This window comes from Indicator indicator, assembly GCF_027791375.1.
Source record: "Indicator indicator isolate 239-I01 chromosome Z unlocalized genomic scaffold, UM_Iind_1.1 iindZ_random_scaffold_50, whole genome shotgun sequence".
Classification (NCBI taxonomy): Eukaryota; Metazoa; Chordata; class Aves; order Piciformes; family Indicatoridae; genus Indicator; species Indicator indicator.
In genome coordinates, this window is record NW_026539140.1 from 183149 (window position 1) to 201036 (window position 17888).

General features: G+C 37.5%; 1 protein-coding gene across 1 annotated transcript in view; it reads right to left on the bottom strand.

Annotated features, from left to right (window-relative positions):
* CNTNAP3 (contactin associated protein family member 3) overlaps window positions 1-17888 on the bottom strand; it is a 330271-nt gene that overhangs the window by 67602 nt on the left and 244781 nt on the right. Inside the window, exons 13-15 of the mRNA XM_054398343.1 lie at window positions 13363-13560; window positions 6143-6299; window positions 1690-1817 (exon numbers count right to left, since the gene is read on the bottom strand). Coding sequence (XP_054254318.1) covers window positions 1690-1817; window positions 6143-6299; window positions 13363-13560 — 483 coding nt within the window. The remainder of the gene's footprint in view (window positions 1-1689; window positions 1818-6142; window positions 6300-13362; window positions 13561-17888) is intronic.

Below are 17888 nucleotides of genomic sequence, written 5' to 3' on the forward strand. Positions count from 1 at the left end.
GTGAGAAAAGATAAATTTCTATAATTGGAAAACAGCATTGTGTGTAATTGATACATTCCTAAGGTCTCTGGGAACTACCTACCCTTTGTTAGTAGGTTTAACATACTGCTTTTGGATTTGTCTTTTTCCAAATACTATTCTCAAATCATTTGCAATCATTTGTATTGTAAAGATAATCTTTTAACCAAATACTGAATCTTTTGTAACCCTTATAACTTTTGTATACAGTTACGTGGCAAGTGGAGCCAAGTATTCGTAACAGGAAACCAATAGCATCCCCTGATTCTGCTGAAAGCAGGAGATCAGAGATCTCCCCAGGTCATTTCTACTCTGATTTACACTGTAATCTTATGACATAACACCATGATCTCACTGTTATTTGATAGGTAAGAAAAATTATCATCTCACAATCAGATATCAGACAAATAAAGATGAAGAACACAACATTTTTTTTTCTGTGTCTTACAAATTTTCATAAGAAACTTAGAATGAACTGCTGCAATACACATCTGTAAACAAATCATGCAGGCATAAACTAAAAATTCACAGGAGTGAAATCAGAGATGACAAAAAAGTAAATAGATGCCAATTTATATTTATTTTGCTATGCAGTCTCCTGTGTAAGCCTGAAAGCACAAACTGATACTTCTTTACTGGTATTCATTGCCTCTTATTCACAAAGGCTGAAGAAAGTTGGACAAACGCATCATATAATGAATGATAAATAAATGCATGACAAATAAAAATACAAATTTGTAATTATTTGAAACAACAGAGAATTTTATGAAAACTCATAGGGTTGCATTTGGTATAAAGAAATTAAACATTAAGTATTTTAACCCCTTACTCAACTATAAACTAAATACTGCCTATTCAACTCTTCAGTTAAGACATTTAGGATAATCTCAAACCATTGTTTCTCATGACTCTTGATTACAAACAGCAGCAGCTGCAGAATTTTTTGCAGTAGTTTGCTACTGAACATAAAGCAAATATGTTTTCTTTGTGAAGAATAGAAATTAAGGAAATCAGAAATGTCATCATGGATCTTCAATAAGATTCCAGGTTTACTCCAACTGTTACCTTTAAATGATTTCTTCACACATCACATTTTTCTGGTTACTATGTAAATTTTCAGGATATACAAACTTTCTATTTCAAATTACTGTATAGCTTTCTAAATTTTAAAATCTTTTAGGAGTTGAAATTTTACTTAGAGATATTACATGTACTGTCTGAATCTTCTGTAGTATGGTTTGACTAGTTAAACAAATCCTCAGAGGAATTAATATGCATAAGGTTTGGTGATGGAGGCATGCATACCTAGTGAAGGGTATGTTTGTACTAAGTTGTGGTAACAGGTTATGAATTGCACATCAGGCAGTGCTTTGTTCATTACTTAATTCAAATTGCATAAAACCACTAGATTTTTATTCAAAATACCTGTTTGAAAACTATACTATTTCTGTCTTCACTGTTGATGAGTGTAAGCAAAAATATATCTTTACAGCTTTATCCTTGTTTTAAATGGCCAATGGTATTTTGTCTTTTTCCTTTCTAATTACTAAAAGAACAGATGACATTTTTACAAAAGTGTATTGCGGGCTGTATCGCAAAAAGCATTTATTTTTTTTTTTTTTGCAGTCAAAATCACATGTTGATTAACAAAAGTCTGCAGTTGCTACTTACTGTCACCACGACAAAGCAAAGGCCCCAGTTTATAAGCTGCTTCAGAATTTGGTCTGTCAGTATCTGTGATCACAAGTTCAGTCACTGGCAGATGCTCCTTGTAGGAAAGGAAGCCAGTATCACTAGTCCTGGAAAGAAACAATTAAAGCCACAGTTCTTCTAAATCTTTCTGTTAAATATTTCATTATGATTGATACATTGCTATGGAAAATGAAAGAATTAAATTCTGAAAAAAAATGCTGCAGAACTCTATGGATAGCATAAGGAACAGTGAATACAAACAAATGCTTTAGTATTGATACTGTGATTTTTTGACAAAACTAACAATTTCATGGGAAGTGGGCACTTTGATCTGCCTGTCTGCATAAGCATGAGAAAGCTCTTTTTCACATAAATGAGTACTGGCTGCCTAAGCTAATGTACTTGCACACAGCAGTAAGTTTATGTTGCTGAGGACATATTGTATCTATGGTGACCTCTCTCTTCATTATGGAATATTAAATGGCTTAATATAGCTTTCAAATAGGATTTATCCCCCTTTTCACCTTCAAAAAACGTAAAAAGAATAAAATAGGAAAATACAAAGTCATGCTGAATGTATAGGAAAAGCTGCACACGCTACAAATATATAACTCATGGAAAGAGAAATATTCAACTCATGAAAAAAGAAATATGCAACTCATAGAAAAAGAAACACACAACCTAGAACTCAGACCAAACCCAGTAGTTGTAATCTTAGGTCTAAATCTATATAGAAACACAGCTTTTTCTGCCCTATGGACAGAACTGATTCACCTGTTTCAAACCAATTCTTTCTAGGTAATCAAATTTAAGATTGAACACAACTATCAAAGGAAGACAAACATAGCCTCTATAACAATGGAGTTAGTGGGACAAGTTTCCACTTAAAATGAAAAATAATATCATGAGTGGATACACACAAAAATATAAACCACAAGTTATGCCTTGATGTAATATACTCATCTATACATGAAATTTACTGAAAGTGAGGGTATGAAGATATGCATGTGAACCTATGCCTGCTTTTTTTAAAAGTATGTTATCAATTTAAGTTAAGCTGTGTATGTGAGCGTGGATTGAACAAATGACAAAACTGAGCAAGAATGTATTACATATACTAGAAACTACTCAAAATTCTGTCTCAAATGTGTTCATCTTCTAACATTTTACTGTTGAGACTCAAAAATTCTTCATAATTTTGCAGAGCACAATAATACGGAAATTTCTAGTGTTCCATGTATTTGTTTAATCTCTTTTTCAGAATGAGCACAGCAACTACAACTCTGTTTTTTGCAGATGCAAATTATTTCCCAACAGAAACTTTTGCAGTCTGTGAATTATTCTTCATCTTTGTTTTTTAATTAATTTCTGTATCAATTGTGTTACTTGCTCATGATGACAGAATCAGCATTTTTCAACCGATAGGAAGGGCAGACATCTATCTAGCTTGGGGAAAAACAATGTATTGCCTCATTTCATACACATGATGGTGTTCCTAAATACTTTCTTTACTTTTTTCTATTTTCAGAAAACAATTGTCAAAATATTTCTTAGTATGCATATATTAATGTATTCTCTGAATCAGAATTTTGTAAATTAAATACACTTTATGACTAAAAAAAAAATTATGAAAATTCGTTCAACAAAAAAAACTTCATTGGAAAAGTTCCTCTCTACTTTATAAAGTCCTATACTGCAGTGGAGCTATTGTTGAGAAAGTTGTATCCAATTAAGACAGCCAGCATGGCTGATGAACCTAGTGGCTTTCTACAATGAAGTGACGAAATCAGTTGTCAAGGGAAGGGCAATGGATGCCATCTGTGCGGACCTCTGCAAGGCCTTTGACACAGTACCCCACAACATCTCAGCTGGAGAGATATGGAATTGGATGGATGGTCACATCCAGAGGGTAGTGGTCAATGGCTTGATGTCCAGATGGAGATGGGTGACAAGAAGTGTTCGTCAGGGGTCTGTAGTGGGAGGCTGGCAGAGTACATCTTTCAGAGAAGGGGGAGAATATCTTTGGACACAAGTTTTCCTATCTAGTGAGGAAGGTTTTAAACTAGAGTTGCTGGGGGGAGGGGTGAACAATCCATTTCACATCAAAGCCAACGACACTAATAAGTACCCTGGGCTGAAGCTGGACCACAGGCTGTGAAGAGAGCACCTGAGGAACAGAATAAGGGAACCTTGGTTAGTAAATCAGCTTCAATGGAGCTCCAATGTAAATGCCTTTACACTAATGCACTGAGCACAGGGAACAAGAAAGAAAAGCTACAGACATGTGCGTGCCTGCATGGCTATGACATCATTGGCATTGCTGAGACATGGTGGGATAGCTCCCACAACTGGAGGGTGGGATGGCTTCCATGATTGGAGTGTGTATTCAGACATATCATATATGCTTCTTAGGAAAGACAGGGGAAGAGGTGAGGCAGTGTGGCCTTCTACATCAAAACCCAACTAAGTCCATGGAGCCCCCCCTGGGGACAGAAGAAGAATTGACAGAAATCTTATGGGTGAGGATTAAAGGGAAGGCAAGGAAAACTGTCATCATAATTGGTGTCTGCTACTGGCCACCTGACCACTAAGACAGAGTGGATGAGGCCATCTAAAAGCAGATAAGATCAGCATCGCATTCACAAGCCCTAGTCTTCATGGGAGATTTCAACCACTCAGATATCCATTGCAAAGACAACACAGCAGGCAACATAAGATGCTCATGGAATACTCATATGACAATTTCCTCTTCCCGGTAGTAAAAGAACCCACAAGAAAAAGTTCTATGCTGGACCTTGTCCTCATCAGCAAGGAAGGGCTGGTGAGTGATGTGAAACTCAAGGGCAGCCTTTGACAGATTTTTAGGTTCTCAATGTGTCAAATAAGGTGCAAAGTAAACTCTCTACTCTGGATTTCAAGACAGCAGACTTCATCCTCTTCAGGGATATTCTTGGCAGAGTGTAATGGCATAAAGTCCTGGAGGGAAGAGGGGCCCAAGGAAGATGGTAAGTATTCAAGGACCATCTAGTGCAAGCCCAGGAGCAGTGCAAGCCCAGGAGCAATGCAAGCCAAGAAGCAAGAAGGCAGGCAAGAGTGTGAGGAGGCTGACATGGATTAACAAGGTGCTTCTAGACTTACTTGGGCAAAAAAAGAAAAGTCTAGAATTGAGAACAGGCCACAGGATGACTACAAAGAAATTGTCCAAACAGTCAGGGATCAAGTTAGGAAAGCAAAAGTGTAGATAGAATTTCACTTGGCTAGGGATATAAAGGTGAATTATAAGAATGTCTTCAGGCACAGCAGAAACAAAAAGAAAGCTAGGGAAGATGCGGGGCTTCTTCAAAAAGACAATGGGGACCTGGGCATGATGGCCATGGGCTAAGGTGCTCCAGTCCCTGGAGCCCAATGAGATCCACCCACAGGTTCTGAGGGAACTGGCAGATGAAGTTGCCAAACCACTGTCCACTACATTTGAAAAGTCACAGCAATCTGGAGAAGTCATTGATGACTAGAAAAAGGGAAACATAACCTCTATCTTCAAAAAGAGAAAAAAGGAAGACCTCAAAAACTACAGGCCTGCCAGTCTCAGTTCTGTACCTGGCAAGATAATGCAGCAGATCCTCCTGAAGTCCTTGCTAAGGTATATGGAAAATGAAGAAGAGGTGATTGGTGGTAACCAGTATGGCTTCACCAAAGAAAAATCAGGCTTGATGAACTTGATGGCTTTCTATGACAGAATTACAGCATCAGGGGACAAGGGAGGAGCAACTGATGTCATCTACCTGGAATTCTTTAAAGTACTTGACACTTTCTACATTGACATTTTAACACAAACTCATCTTTCCTGTAATTTATTTGAGTAGAATTTTAAATAACATCAGACAATTTCAGGTATAATAGATTTACATTTTGGAAATCCTTCAGTCCCTTTAGAATAAGATCCCATGTGAATGCTTCTCCTTACTGATAGGAAAGGTGTTACATTTTAAGATTATAAATTGTAAATGACAAAAAGGGGGGCAGGAATTCTGAAATTCAAAAAATAGTTTAAAATTATGTCAAAAATTAACTGACCTTTTAGCAGAACCATTTATTTTAGCATTAATTATTTTCAGTTCTGTAAAACTAATAACTGAAGTTGTACTAAAGAGCTAATGTCTTAACATATAATGTGCAATATGCTACAAAAGTAAAAATTACTTGTATAAAATTAGGTCTTCCCCAGAATTCAGACTGAAAGTATTAGGAATAATATTTAATTTATAACGTTACAATTTATGAGCAAATGCATTCTACCTCAAGGAGGAAGGAGGCATTATGATAATTTACATTTAGAGCAGCCTTGCTGTTCTAAATGTGCTAAGGCCTGCGTATTCTCTTTATTTACTTTCTAGGAAAAAGTAGTGTGAATAAGCAACGGTAAAAAATTCACCATTCATCTCTGTCCGCATCACAGTTGCAGTAATGCTGGGAATCAATGCAGCTTCCCTCTAATCCACAGGCACATTTTTTTATAGCAGGCAAGGAACCTCCCCAGTAAGTCTGTGTTTCATTGGTTCTTCCAATCCACCAGGTCAGTGGCAACCCATCTAAAAGGTAAGTTAGAGAAAAATCAGTGTCTTTTCTCCTACTTATCCAAGGTTTTTGTCATTCCAGCAAGTCTCCATAAGGTTAAGCAGAGAAAAAACTACCCCTCAAATCTAAAAATGTTAAACAGCAATTGAAAAAAAAAAAAGATGCTTTACTTGATAAATAATTATTAATTTTAATACTTCATTACCAGGTATTAAATGATTGTCACAATTTTTTGCTTACATTGTGGAAAAGGGAACTCAAAGTCCCCAGCTCAATCAGACATGATACTAGAATCATTTATCTTAAGCATTCCATTTATATACTTTTTAAAATGGTTCATGAGAAAGGAGATACCATCAACCTAAAAATCAAGGTAGTTTATATTCCCAAGTGAAGATCAATTTCCTATCATGAAACTACCAGCAACAGAATGACAAAAGTTACAAGAAAGCTATGCAGAAACGGTCTCATCCCACTAGCAAGAGTACTCCAAGGATGATACAGAAGACTACTAACCATATCTATGGTGAACATTAAGCAGATAAATAGTGCATTATGGCTTCTTAGGTCACAAGCTACAGATTCAGTGACAGAAGAAATCATGTTAATGACTCTCCCATAAGTAAGCTGATCTATCTGGTGAGTAGAAGTGAGGTTTCCCAGCACTTCTGAATCTCTCTGTGGTGTATCCAGTCATCACTGTTTGCAGCAAAATGGTAAAAATGGATGTTTTCCTACTGTTACCGTACTGCAGATTAAGTTTAAAGGTGATACCAACCAAGTACAGCGACAGAAAATATATAGGGAATAGATAATAGCTAAAAGATACAAAACATAAAGATATACTATCTTAAATGGTGGAGAAAGAAGGGTAATAGATGTAATGCATTAAAGGAAGAAGAAGAAATCAAGTACAATTAAATTATAATTTCTTACACATTCATTTCTTTTTGCTGTTGTCAGAGGTCAAAATTTTCAGCATCAGTCCTTCATGAAGAAGTTGGAATTTATCTTAGTCTCAACTTCTCTTACAACTGTTACTGTTAGATAAGACCTCTGTTATGCTGACAGTCTCTCAGATCATAAACATATTGACTGCATTCATTACCACACAACTGTTGGCCCAGCAGGCCAAAAAACAGTGTGAACTGTTTCTGGAAAAATTAAACTTGCATAATAGCAAGTCAAACTTGGCACCAATGCCCAATGTCAGTGTTTATGTTTGCAAGCCATCACAGGAGTAAGAAAACTGAAAGACAGTTTATAAATAATTTATCAGACAATATTGTAAAAAGTGGAATATTTCTGCTGTTTCAACAGCATGTCTTAGCTTTGTATTGAAGTAATAGTCTCAGTCTTTCACTTAGGACATTGGGGTATGCTTAAAAGCCAGTCTCAGTTATTTGTTCATACAGCAGAATGTTGAGAGAACATTATGGACATGCTTCAAGTTCATACAGATTGTTATCTCTGTTTTGGCAGAAAATATCATTGAAGCAAAACAATGCTATCACATTAATCACAATGGCTAGAGGTTTCTTCCTAATGATCACATACGTATTAATGATCTTCCTAATGATCACAATGTATTAATACGTGACTTCTTTAATGATTTAATTGTGTTCATAATAAATGAAACAGAATACATTTATTTGAGTCAAAATTTGTTTTATTTTTTTTCAGTGTTAGGTGTGCTTATTATTATTTTTTAATAATAATGTTATCTATATGTGATTAATTTCTTTCTATATGTAGTGCTGTCTATAACATAATTCGAAGAAACATGCATAAAACTCAGTAAATACATAAAGCTGATCTTAAACAGGAAAGCTTGCTAAAGGCTATCTGAAGATGCTGAAGAGAAAAAACAACAACTAAATTAGCAAATCCAAAATTTCAAATTATATCACTTTACCTTCCCAAACATCTCTCAAAATTTCTAGGCATTTGTATTCCAAACAGAATTTTTTTTTTTTTTTGTTTTACTTTTCCGAGCTCTTCTAATCAGGCTGAGAATCCCATAAAATGTAAGTATAATTCACACTTGGATTTGCAATGTCCTTACAAAAATTTCTAAAAGAAACTTCTAAAGTTTATGGCAATATGTCACACTGAGACACTAAAAGTTAGAATGCATACCTGCTGGAGAAGGCTGGAAATTATATGTTTCACACAAAAATGGGTGGTAAATACATTTCCACATCTCTTAGAAACATTTAACTAGATTTTTTGGTAACAGTGTTAGATCTTCAGGCAGAATACGTAATATAGAATCAAGAATCAAGAATCAAGAAGGTTGGAAGAGACCTCAAAGATCATTGAGTCCAACCTGTCACCCTAAACCTCATGACTATCTAAACCATGGCACCAAGTGCCATGTCCAATCCCCTCTTGAACACCTCCAGGGATGGTGACCCCACCACCTCCCTGGGCAGCCCATTCCAATAGCCAACCACTCTCTCTGTGAAGAACTTTCTCCTCACCTCCAGCCTAAACCTCCCCTGGCGCAGCTTGAGACTGCGTCCTCTAGTTCTGGTGCTGGTTGCCTGGGAGAAGAGACCAACCCCCTCCTGGCTACAACCTCCCTTCAGGTAGTTATAGACAGCAATGAGGTCTCCCCTGAGCCTCCTCTTCTCCAGGCTAAACAGTCCCAGCTCCCTCAGCCTCTCCTCATAGGGCTTGTGCTCAAGGCCTCTCACCAGCTTCGTTGCCCTTCTCTGAACATGCTCCAGCAATTCAACATCTTTCCTAAACTGAGGGGCCCAGAACTGGACACAGTACTCAAAGTGTGGCCTAACCAGTGCTGTGTACAGGGGTACAATGACCTCCCTGCTCCTGCTGGCCTGATGCACTATGCCTGATGCACTATGCCTGATGCAGGCCAGAATGCCATTGGCTCTCTTGGCCACCTGGGCACACTGCTGGCTCATGTTCAGCCTACTGTCAATCAGTACCCCCAGGTCCCTTTCCACCTGGCTGCTCTCCAGCCACTCTGATGTTCTGTATTCTCTTTATACTTTTCAAAGAGAAGATGTATCTTGAAGAAAGAGATGAAAACGAGAGGATCCTTAATTACTATCCTGCCTTCCTCTAACAGCCCCTCCTTACTAACTCCCCTCCTCACTCCCCCCTCCCCCACTCCCTTTTTCCTTCCTCAACTCTTCGATATCCAGGAGATAAAAGAAGTAAGTATTTCATGGGGTGGCATAACCCTATGGCATAAACTTTTCAAAAGATTCTAGAATTATCCTTTTCCATGATATCAGGAAGTTCTACATTTATATCTGTCGATTGAAAAAAAAAAAAAAAGTTGTTAAACTGAGGAATATTTGAATAACTTATTCTCGTAAGAGTAAGACCAGGGCTCTACCATTTGTTTTACAAAACTAAAAATATTTTAGCTTGTGTTTATAATACACTGACTGTTGCCAATTTAGATGAATCCCATTTTTAACTGGGCCTTATCTAGGCACTGGCAGTTTTGCTTGACAGTTGATGGCTTGACTGCTTTGAAGACTGTACAGATGTCTTTCAGAATGTAGTACTGATAAGACTGATTCTGTAAATAGTTCTTCATTACTCCACTGTGCTGAGCTAGAAAACTGGTTTACAGAATTTAAGTGACTGTCAGGTCATTTTTAGTTACAGCCACTACAGGGGTCATTATGTAATTATAACCTTAAACTTCCATCATTTATCAAATACATTGGATGCCTATAGGCACCAAGACTTCGGAGGGAGTAGATGACACTTTAGAAAGTCATTCTGCCAATCCTGAGAGATTTTGACAGGAACCTCACGATGTTCATCAAGGGGAATTTCAAAGGCCTGCACCTGGGGAGGAACAGCCACAGGCAGCAATATATACTGGAGGGAAGTAGTTGGAAAGAAGTTTGTAGAAGAGGTAGAAGGTACCTCCTTCCTTGTAGAAGACAACCTGGGGATCCCAGCAGACAAAGGCTGAACATGAGCCATCAACGTGCAAAGAACACTACTGTTATCCTGCACTGCAGTAGGAGGCTGAGGTGTTACCAGCAGCTTGAGAGAAGTTGTTCCTTCCCTCTATTCAGCACAGATGAGGCCACATCTGGAGAATTTTGTCCAGTTCTGGGCTCCACATTAAAAAGGAAAAATGGAAATACTGAAGTCCAACAAATGGTAATAGAGATGATTAAAGGACTGAAGCATCTCTCCTACTAGGAAAGGCTGGGAGAAAAGAAACTCCATAGCCTGGTGTAAGGAGTGGTCCGAAGAGCACTGTCTCATCATTGTCATGAGGAATCAGGACCTCCTTACCCCAAGGAGAAGGAGTGAAATTCAGGCCAAAACCTTAGCATGAGTTTTTGCAGCTGCCTACCTCATAATAAGTTACTGATTCAGTGACTGAGCCTGTGCACTGGAATGCAGTCTCCATGGCTTTCCAGATGCAGGTTCTGTGCGAGAGACCTAGATGGTACCAACGGTCCATACCCGCCAAGTATGATGGATGACCCTACTGTTTGCAATTACCACTTTGCAATGGAGAAATCGAACTGCAGTCAACAGAGAATGGTGTCCTGGCTTTACCAAGGGAGCATGAACTTTAGTGAACTCTGCTTATTATAATGTCATTGTAATATGAAAACACACCTCTTGGCCTGAGGCTACCCACCTCCAAGGCAGACCATTCATTGGGCATGCCTCCTTGGGCCCAGACCACATGTCAGTCACTCCCTCTTGGGCATGTGTGGAAGCCTTACTCATGGGGGGGCACAAGGGGCAGAGAGAGGCAGAGTTCAGACATCAACATCTGTGAAGCTGATTATAAAAGATGTCTCCCTAGCAACAGGAGGAGTTCTGAGGAGTCCTGAAGAAGTTCTAAGGAGTTCTAAAGGAGTAACAACAAGGAGAGGAAGAAGTAACAAGAAGAAAACTTCAAAGGAAAGCTTTCCCCACTAAGATCAATCGGGACTGGACCCAGGACCAGAGAGACATCTTTGGACCCTTACATTATTGGTAGCTATAGAACTCTTTCCCTTTCCCCCATTTACAAAGCAGCATCTACCTCTTCTCCCAGGAGCTTCATCTGTTTTTATTGTTACTGTGACTGAATGGGTCAAAAAGGATCACAGAATCACAGCATGTTAGGGGCTGGAAGGACCTTGAGATATCATCCAACCTCCATGCCAAAGCAGGATCACTTATACCAGACCACACATCCATGCGGGTCTTAAATATCTCCAGAGAGGTAGACTGTCCCTGTTAAGTCATCTACTATGATCTCTACTCTTGAACTAAAAACCCACAGATATAAATCCTGCAATCTGAAAATTGGAATTGTATTTAAAGGAAATGATCTAATTAAGAATTCTGCAAAAGACAAGGCAAAGTTCTACATCCTCTAAATGCTTATAAAAGAATGGCTCTGAGTGTTTTCAAATAGGGAAAAATAAACCCTAGCTCTCTATATTTAGTTATTTCATCTCTATATTGCAAAACAATATTGCCCTTTTTAAGTGGTCACATTGCAGAAGCCAAGTCCATAATTAGATCCTAGTGTTCTTTTACCTCAGACCTCTCTATTTCAGAACAGATTAAACCCCACTCTTCAGAGGATTGGTAAGATGTGTTTGGTACACTCTGTAGCAGAATTTAACCAAAGAATGGTTTAGAAAGTCTGTAGAATTCACAAACTAATTTCTCATGCATATTTCATCCTAGTAGCTAAAATTTGATATTCTAGATGGCTTAGTACAATTGGCTGACTGCACTCTTAGCTTACTAGAAAAACCTGCGTTTCTGTGGAATCACATTGGATGGGAAAAAAAAGAAAAAAGGCAAAAAAAATAACAAACCCTCCCAAAAACATAAAAATGGTCAAAACCAACCAAAGAAACAAATGTAGAAGGTCCTTCTTGCCTGCGACAAGAAGGACCTTCTCGTGACAATTTTTTTTTTCAGTCTCCAGCTTGATCACTGCTGAAACTAGTGAGTTGATAAGGTGGATTTTATTGGTGTATTTTTGGTTTTCACCAAGTCTGTGTGACCGTAATAGCAAAAAGACACAAAAATCCTAGACATCACAATCTCAAAACTCTCTTCTTGGTGTAAACCAGGCTTTTGAACATCTAATCATAATTTGGAGTCCATGGATAGAAGGGAGGCATAGTAGGACTTCTTAAGGAGTAGGTTCTTCTTTTATGCTGTGCAGATATTTTCAAGAAAATATTATGCCAAGACTAAATTTTAATATAAGAATCCACTAAAGTCAATGACGTAGTCAAGGGGGAAAAAAAAGTGAGTGAAGAGTTTAGAAAAAGAACCAGAAAATTGTACTTAGAGGCTTGTCCTCTGAATGAATGTTAAGAAAACAATTTGAGTAAAAAAATAGCACTTAGTGTTTCAAAAGACAGTAAGAAATTATAATTTTACTTCCACATTATTTGAAGTACTTAGAACGGCCTTTCATAGTAAAGTTATTAACAAGAGCTCTCTGCCAGTGAGAGTCAAGATTTAAGTAAACTACATAATTCCATTTCACTTTAATTGCAATAGTGGATATCCATTTGTTTTCTTAAAACAGTTATGCTTTTGTCAGTAATCCTCATGAACTACATTTTTTTTTTTGTGTGAATGCTTATATTACTGGATATCTAATGTTTTTGATGTTTTTTTAAGCCCTTACAACACAGGAATGAAGTACTCAAAAGCATTCAATGATAAAATGCTGATATCTCTGCCTTGATTTGAGTTCTTTTAAGGATATATCTCCTCAGTAATGCCTCAACTAAAACTTAAATGTCCCTGGAAGGCAGACCAACAGAAACTATGTTAATAACGATCTTAGTTAAATTATTTATGAATGAAATCAGCTTTCAGAGCACTTAATTCTAAGAAGAATGATCATTATAAACTGTCATTTGTGTTTTACTGGTTCACATATCTTCTGGCAACCTGTATGATCCACATAATAGATATTTGAAGTAGTTCAAGCTCTGTAGTAGCAAAATGTCATTAACTTGATAAAAATAAATACCTTTAGTAGCCAGCAAGATCAAATACACTATGCTACATGGTAAGATTTTTCTCTTTACTTACCTGGCTTATCTAGAAGCCTCGACTTCTTGCAGTGGTAAGCAAGCTCCTGTTCGCAGTGCTCTGCATGATTAATTGTTGCCTGAAGCTGGTCTAAGCTGGCAGAATACTTGAAAAACACAGCATGGGGGTTCTCTCGATTAGCATTTTTGACTCTGGTTAGGTTGGTGTTGTTATGCTGTATAATGGTCCATGTCGTATCTTTCAAAACACATGTGAAACATAATAAAGAATGAGAAGTAGCCATGTAAATTGTTAATGGGAAAAAAAGTGTGATGAAATGGACCAAAATTTAAGATAACTTCTTTGATCACAAAAAATACTTTAGGCATATTAAACAGAGACATAGATCACTGAGCAAAAATAAAAACTGTTACTCAGTGTTTCTATTTATAAGTAGATTATTGTACTGTGACTGTAACGGGTATTGAGTTTGTTATGATTATGGAATAAAGAAACGGTAAGTGATAACATCCAAATAAATTTCTGTGAAATAAGATACAGTTTACTTGCTACATTTCAATGAAAATATAAAAATAAATAATACTTACTATTGTTACTTTTCCAAGGCTTAAACTCCTTATAAAATAAGTCTAAACTCTAGCCTTGATTCTAGCTACATGTATCACCACAATCTGAATTAATGTGTTCTGTGTGAGAAAATGACCTACAGCCTTTTTCTAGTATACAAAGAAGCAACAGTAGATTGCAAATACTGTGTTTACTATAAGCCCAAGACTATATGAAGGTGAGCTATATGAAGGTGAAGACTATATGTAGGGAGGTGATTCTAGTCATCTAAAATCAAATAGTCATCATTACTTGAAGTACTATTCAAAATCTGTATTTTAATCAATGACTAAGAGCCAGAGCTTTCAAAGTTCAGTAGAAAGCTACTTCCAGACACCTGATGTAATATTAATTTATGACAGTAATCATGGTATATTCTCTTGACTTGCTACAGTACTATTTCAGAACTGAGAGCTGCCGTTTCCCTAAAAACACATACTGCTCTTAAGTTGACTGCTCAGTAAGACACTTACATACTTGCATTGTGTAGACAGACCTTATGACTCTTGCAAACTCTTGCAACTGGGAGCATGCAAAATATTCCTAAAATATTTATTCCAGAAACAACTGAACCAAATCTTCAAAACATTTTTTTCCATGGATTACCAGTAAATATTCAGTTCTCCAAACATTATTTCCAGAAAAATGTGTTCTGAATTAATGGTCTTGTAACCAAACCAAACCAAACCAACACCCCCCTCGCAAAGAAAAAAAAAAAAAAACACAACCAAAAAGCAACCAAACAAAAAAAGCAGAAAAGATTTGCAAATAAATATAATTTAAATGGTTGAATAATAAACAATATATTGAACATTTATAAAAGGTATGTGCTAAAGCATGCAGTCTGCTGTGAAAAGTCTACAGCCTGAAGCATGCTGCTTACAATACGTGACAAAGCAGTGCAATAGCTTTTCAGAAGTAGTCAGCATGGATTTGCCAAAAACTCATGTCTGACTAATCTGATAGCCTTCTACCAAGGGCATGACTGGATGGATAAATGAGGGCAGGGCAGTGGATGTTGTCTACCTTGACTTCACCGTCTCCCACAGCATCCTCACAGGCAAGTTTAGGAAGTGTGGCTTAGATGAATAAACAGTGGGGTATATTGAAAGTTGGATGAAAGATAGAGCTCAGAGGGTTGTGGTCAGTGGCCCATAACAAATGGTGTTCCCCAGAGGTCAGTACTGGATCCAGTCCTGTTCAATATATTCATCAACGACCTGGATGAAGGGATAGAGTACACCCTCAGCAAGTTTTCCAATCACACAAAACTGGGAGGGGTGGCTGACACACCAGAAGGCTGTGCTGCAGTCCAGCATGACCTGGAGATTTAGGTATAGAATATCCTTGTGAAATTCAGCAAGGGCAAGTGTAAAGTACTGTGCCTAGGTGGGGAAAACCCTATGCATCAGTACAGGCTGGGGGCTAGCCTGCTAAAGAGCAGCTCTGTGGAAAAAGACCTGGGAGTACTGACAAATAACAGAATGATCACAAGCCAGCAATGTGCTCTTGTGGGCAAGAAGGTAAACAGAATCCTAGAGTACATCAAGAAGAATGTGGTAAGTGGGTCAATGGAGGTTATCCTACCCCTCTACTCTGCCTTGACAAGGCCTCATCTGGAGTAATGTGTCCAGTTCTTGGCTTCCTGGCTCAAGAAGGACAGGGAACTGCTTGAGATAGTACAGCAATGGGCTATGAAGATGATTAGGGGACTAGAACGTTTCTCTTAAGGAGAAAGGATGGGGGACTTGGAGATCTTTAGCCTAAAGAAGAGACTACTAGGGAGGGATCTTATTAATGCTTATATATACTGAAAGGTAAGTGTCAGAAGGATGGGGCCAATCTATTTCTAAATGGTACCCAATGAGAGGACAAGAAGTAGTGGACACAAAATAGAACATAAGAACTTCTACCTAAACATGAGGAGGAACTTCTTTATTTTGAGGGTGGTAGAGCACCGGAACAGGGTGCCCAGAGAGGTGGTGGAGTCTCCATCTCTGAAGATATTTAAAACCTGCCTGGATGCCATCCTGTGAAGCCTGCTTTAGGTGAACCTGCTCTGGTGGGCAGGTTGGGCTAGATGACCTCCAGAGGTGCATTCCAACCCCTATCATTCTGTAATATTACTTCATTAAGTATTATGTATTTACTTTAAAACAAGAAAAGTAATTTTCCTATACACTGAGATACAGGAAAGATGAAACTGGCTAATACCACAACACAGAAATGTATTGATTGTTCTGTCCTATACTTTGCATTCAAGGAAGTGTAATACCAGACACTCTGCTCATATTATTTTGGCTTTTTCTACTTTTGTCAAGCCCTCTCACCTATGAATAGAGAAGAACTGGGATTTTGCTGTTTCATCTTCCACTTGCAAAACCTGTAACAATCTGAATCCCGTGACTAAAATACACTTTAAGGTAGGGGTGGAGCAGGCTTCCAGTTAAAGCTGGTCTGCATCAGTAGAGTCAAGTTTAGATTAATTTTCACTGTATTCTTGTATCTTAATGACCAAAGTAGTTTGAGGAAATACAAGAAAAACTATTTTTTTCTTACTTGTAGTACTGATGATAATAATTCTATCACTTCAAACTATTTAGCAGGTATATATTTCATTTTGTTATCTTCCTACAGGCCACATGTGGCTGATATTATATGATCTTTATCACTTAAAGGACAAGTATTCCTCAGAAAACTTAATGAACATATCAAGGTGAGATGTCTCTTCAAAATGGATTCTATTAAAAAGAATCTGTTTATGCAACTGTTTTATCTTTGTTTACCAGCCTTTGGTGAAATTATATCATTTTATAAAGAGGTGCTCATGGTGTCAAAAAGCAGATGGCTGCAAACATAGCAGAAATATTCCTTTTTGTACATACACACAAACACAAATTCAATTCTACCTAAAGGCAGCGCTGAACATAAAAATTAAAACAATCAGGTCAACCATCAGATTTACTATCACATACAAAGAAAAAGAAAAGCAGGTCTCTGCATGTTTGATCATCTCAACTGTCAGTGTGGACTGTAAGCTTTTCATTTTGAAGCTGACCTCCAAGAATATAAATTGTAAAAGGCACCTCCCTCACAGATGCCTGAAAATAGAGTCCCATGAATGTGAAAGACAAAGCAGTGCTGTGGTAAATGAAGGCATCTGCCTTCCCGGCCTCTGGTGGAAAAGGGAATGCCAGTCATGAGGAAACTGGGAATAAAACAAATATAGAAGGCTCATCCTGTCAGGCTGCATCTCAAGATGAAGAACTGATCAACGAGATTTGATTAATGTGGTGAATAAGGAGTGACTGAGGAAAACAGTAACAGCTGTTCATGGACATACAAGCATAAATCAGACCCTATACTGTACCTTGGAGGGGTATGCCCACTTAAAATACCCACTTAAAAAAAATCTTTCTGCATTGTTCTTTGTCTCTTTTAGTCTCATAGGACAGTAGTATATTTCTTTTTCAGGGCCTGTGCCAAACTGTGAGTTAGCACAGTTCACCATAGACATCAAAGTCAAAAGCAGATATGATGAAACTAGCTAAATTGCACACACTGACTGAAATGATGGGAATTCTGTTAATTCTCATTAATTTTTCATATAGTGCTGTGAAAAATCAACTGATGCCCATTACAGGTAGAGTACTATCAGTTTCTCTGTAGAGAGATGTGACCACACATTGCTTACAAATCAATATCAAAAGCTTATGAAGGTTTCCAAGTTTTCAACACATTGAACATAATTAAACTCAACTGTAGCATACTCGTGTAGATTTTTAAACCCTTATAACAATGTAAAAAAAAAAAGTGTTTCCATTGTTTTGGCTGAAAAACAAGGAAATAGAGGTTAAGTAAAATGAAAAGTAAGCAGACACAAATAAAAAAACAAATAACTAAATAAACATTTATATATAAGATTCATTTAAATTACATATACTATTAGGTCTATATAG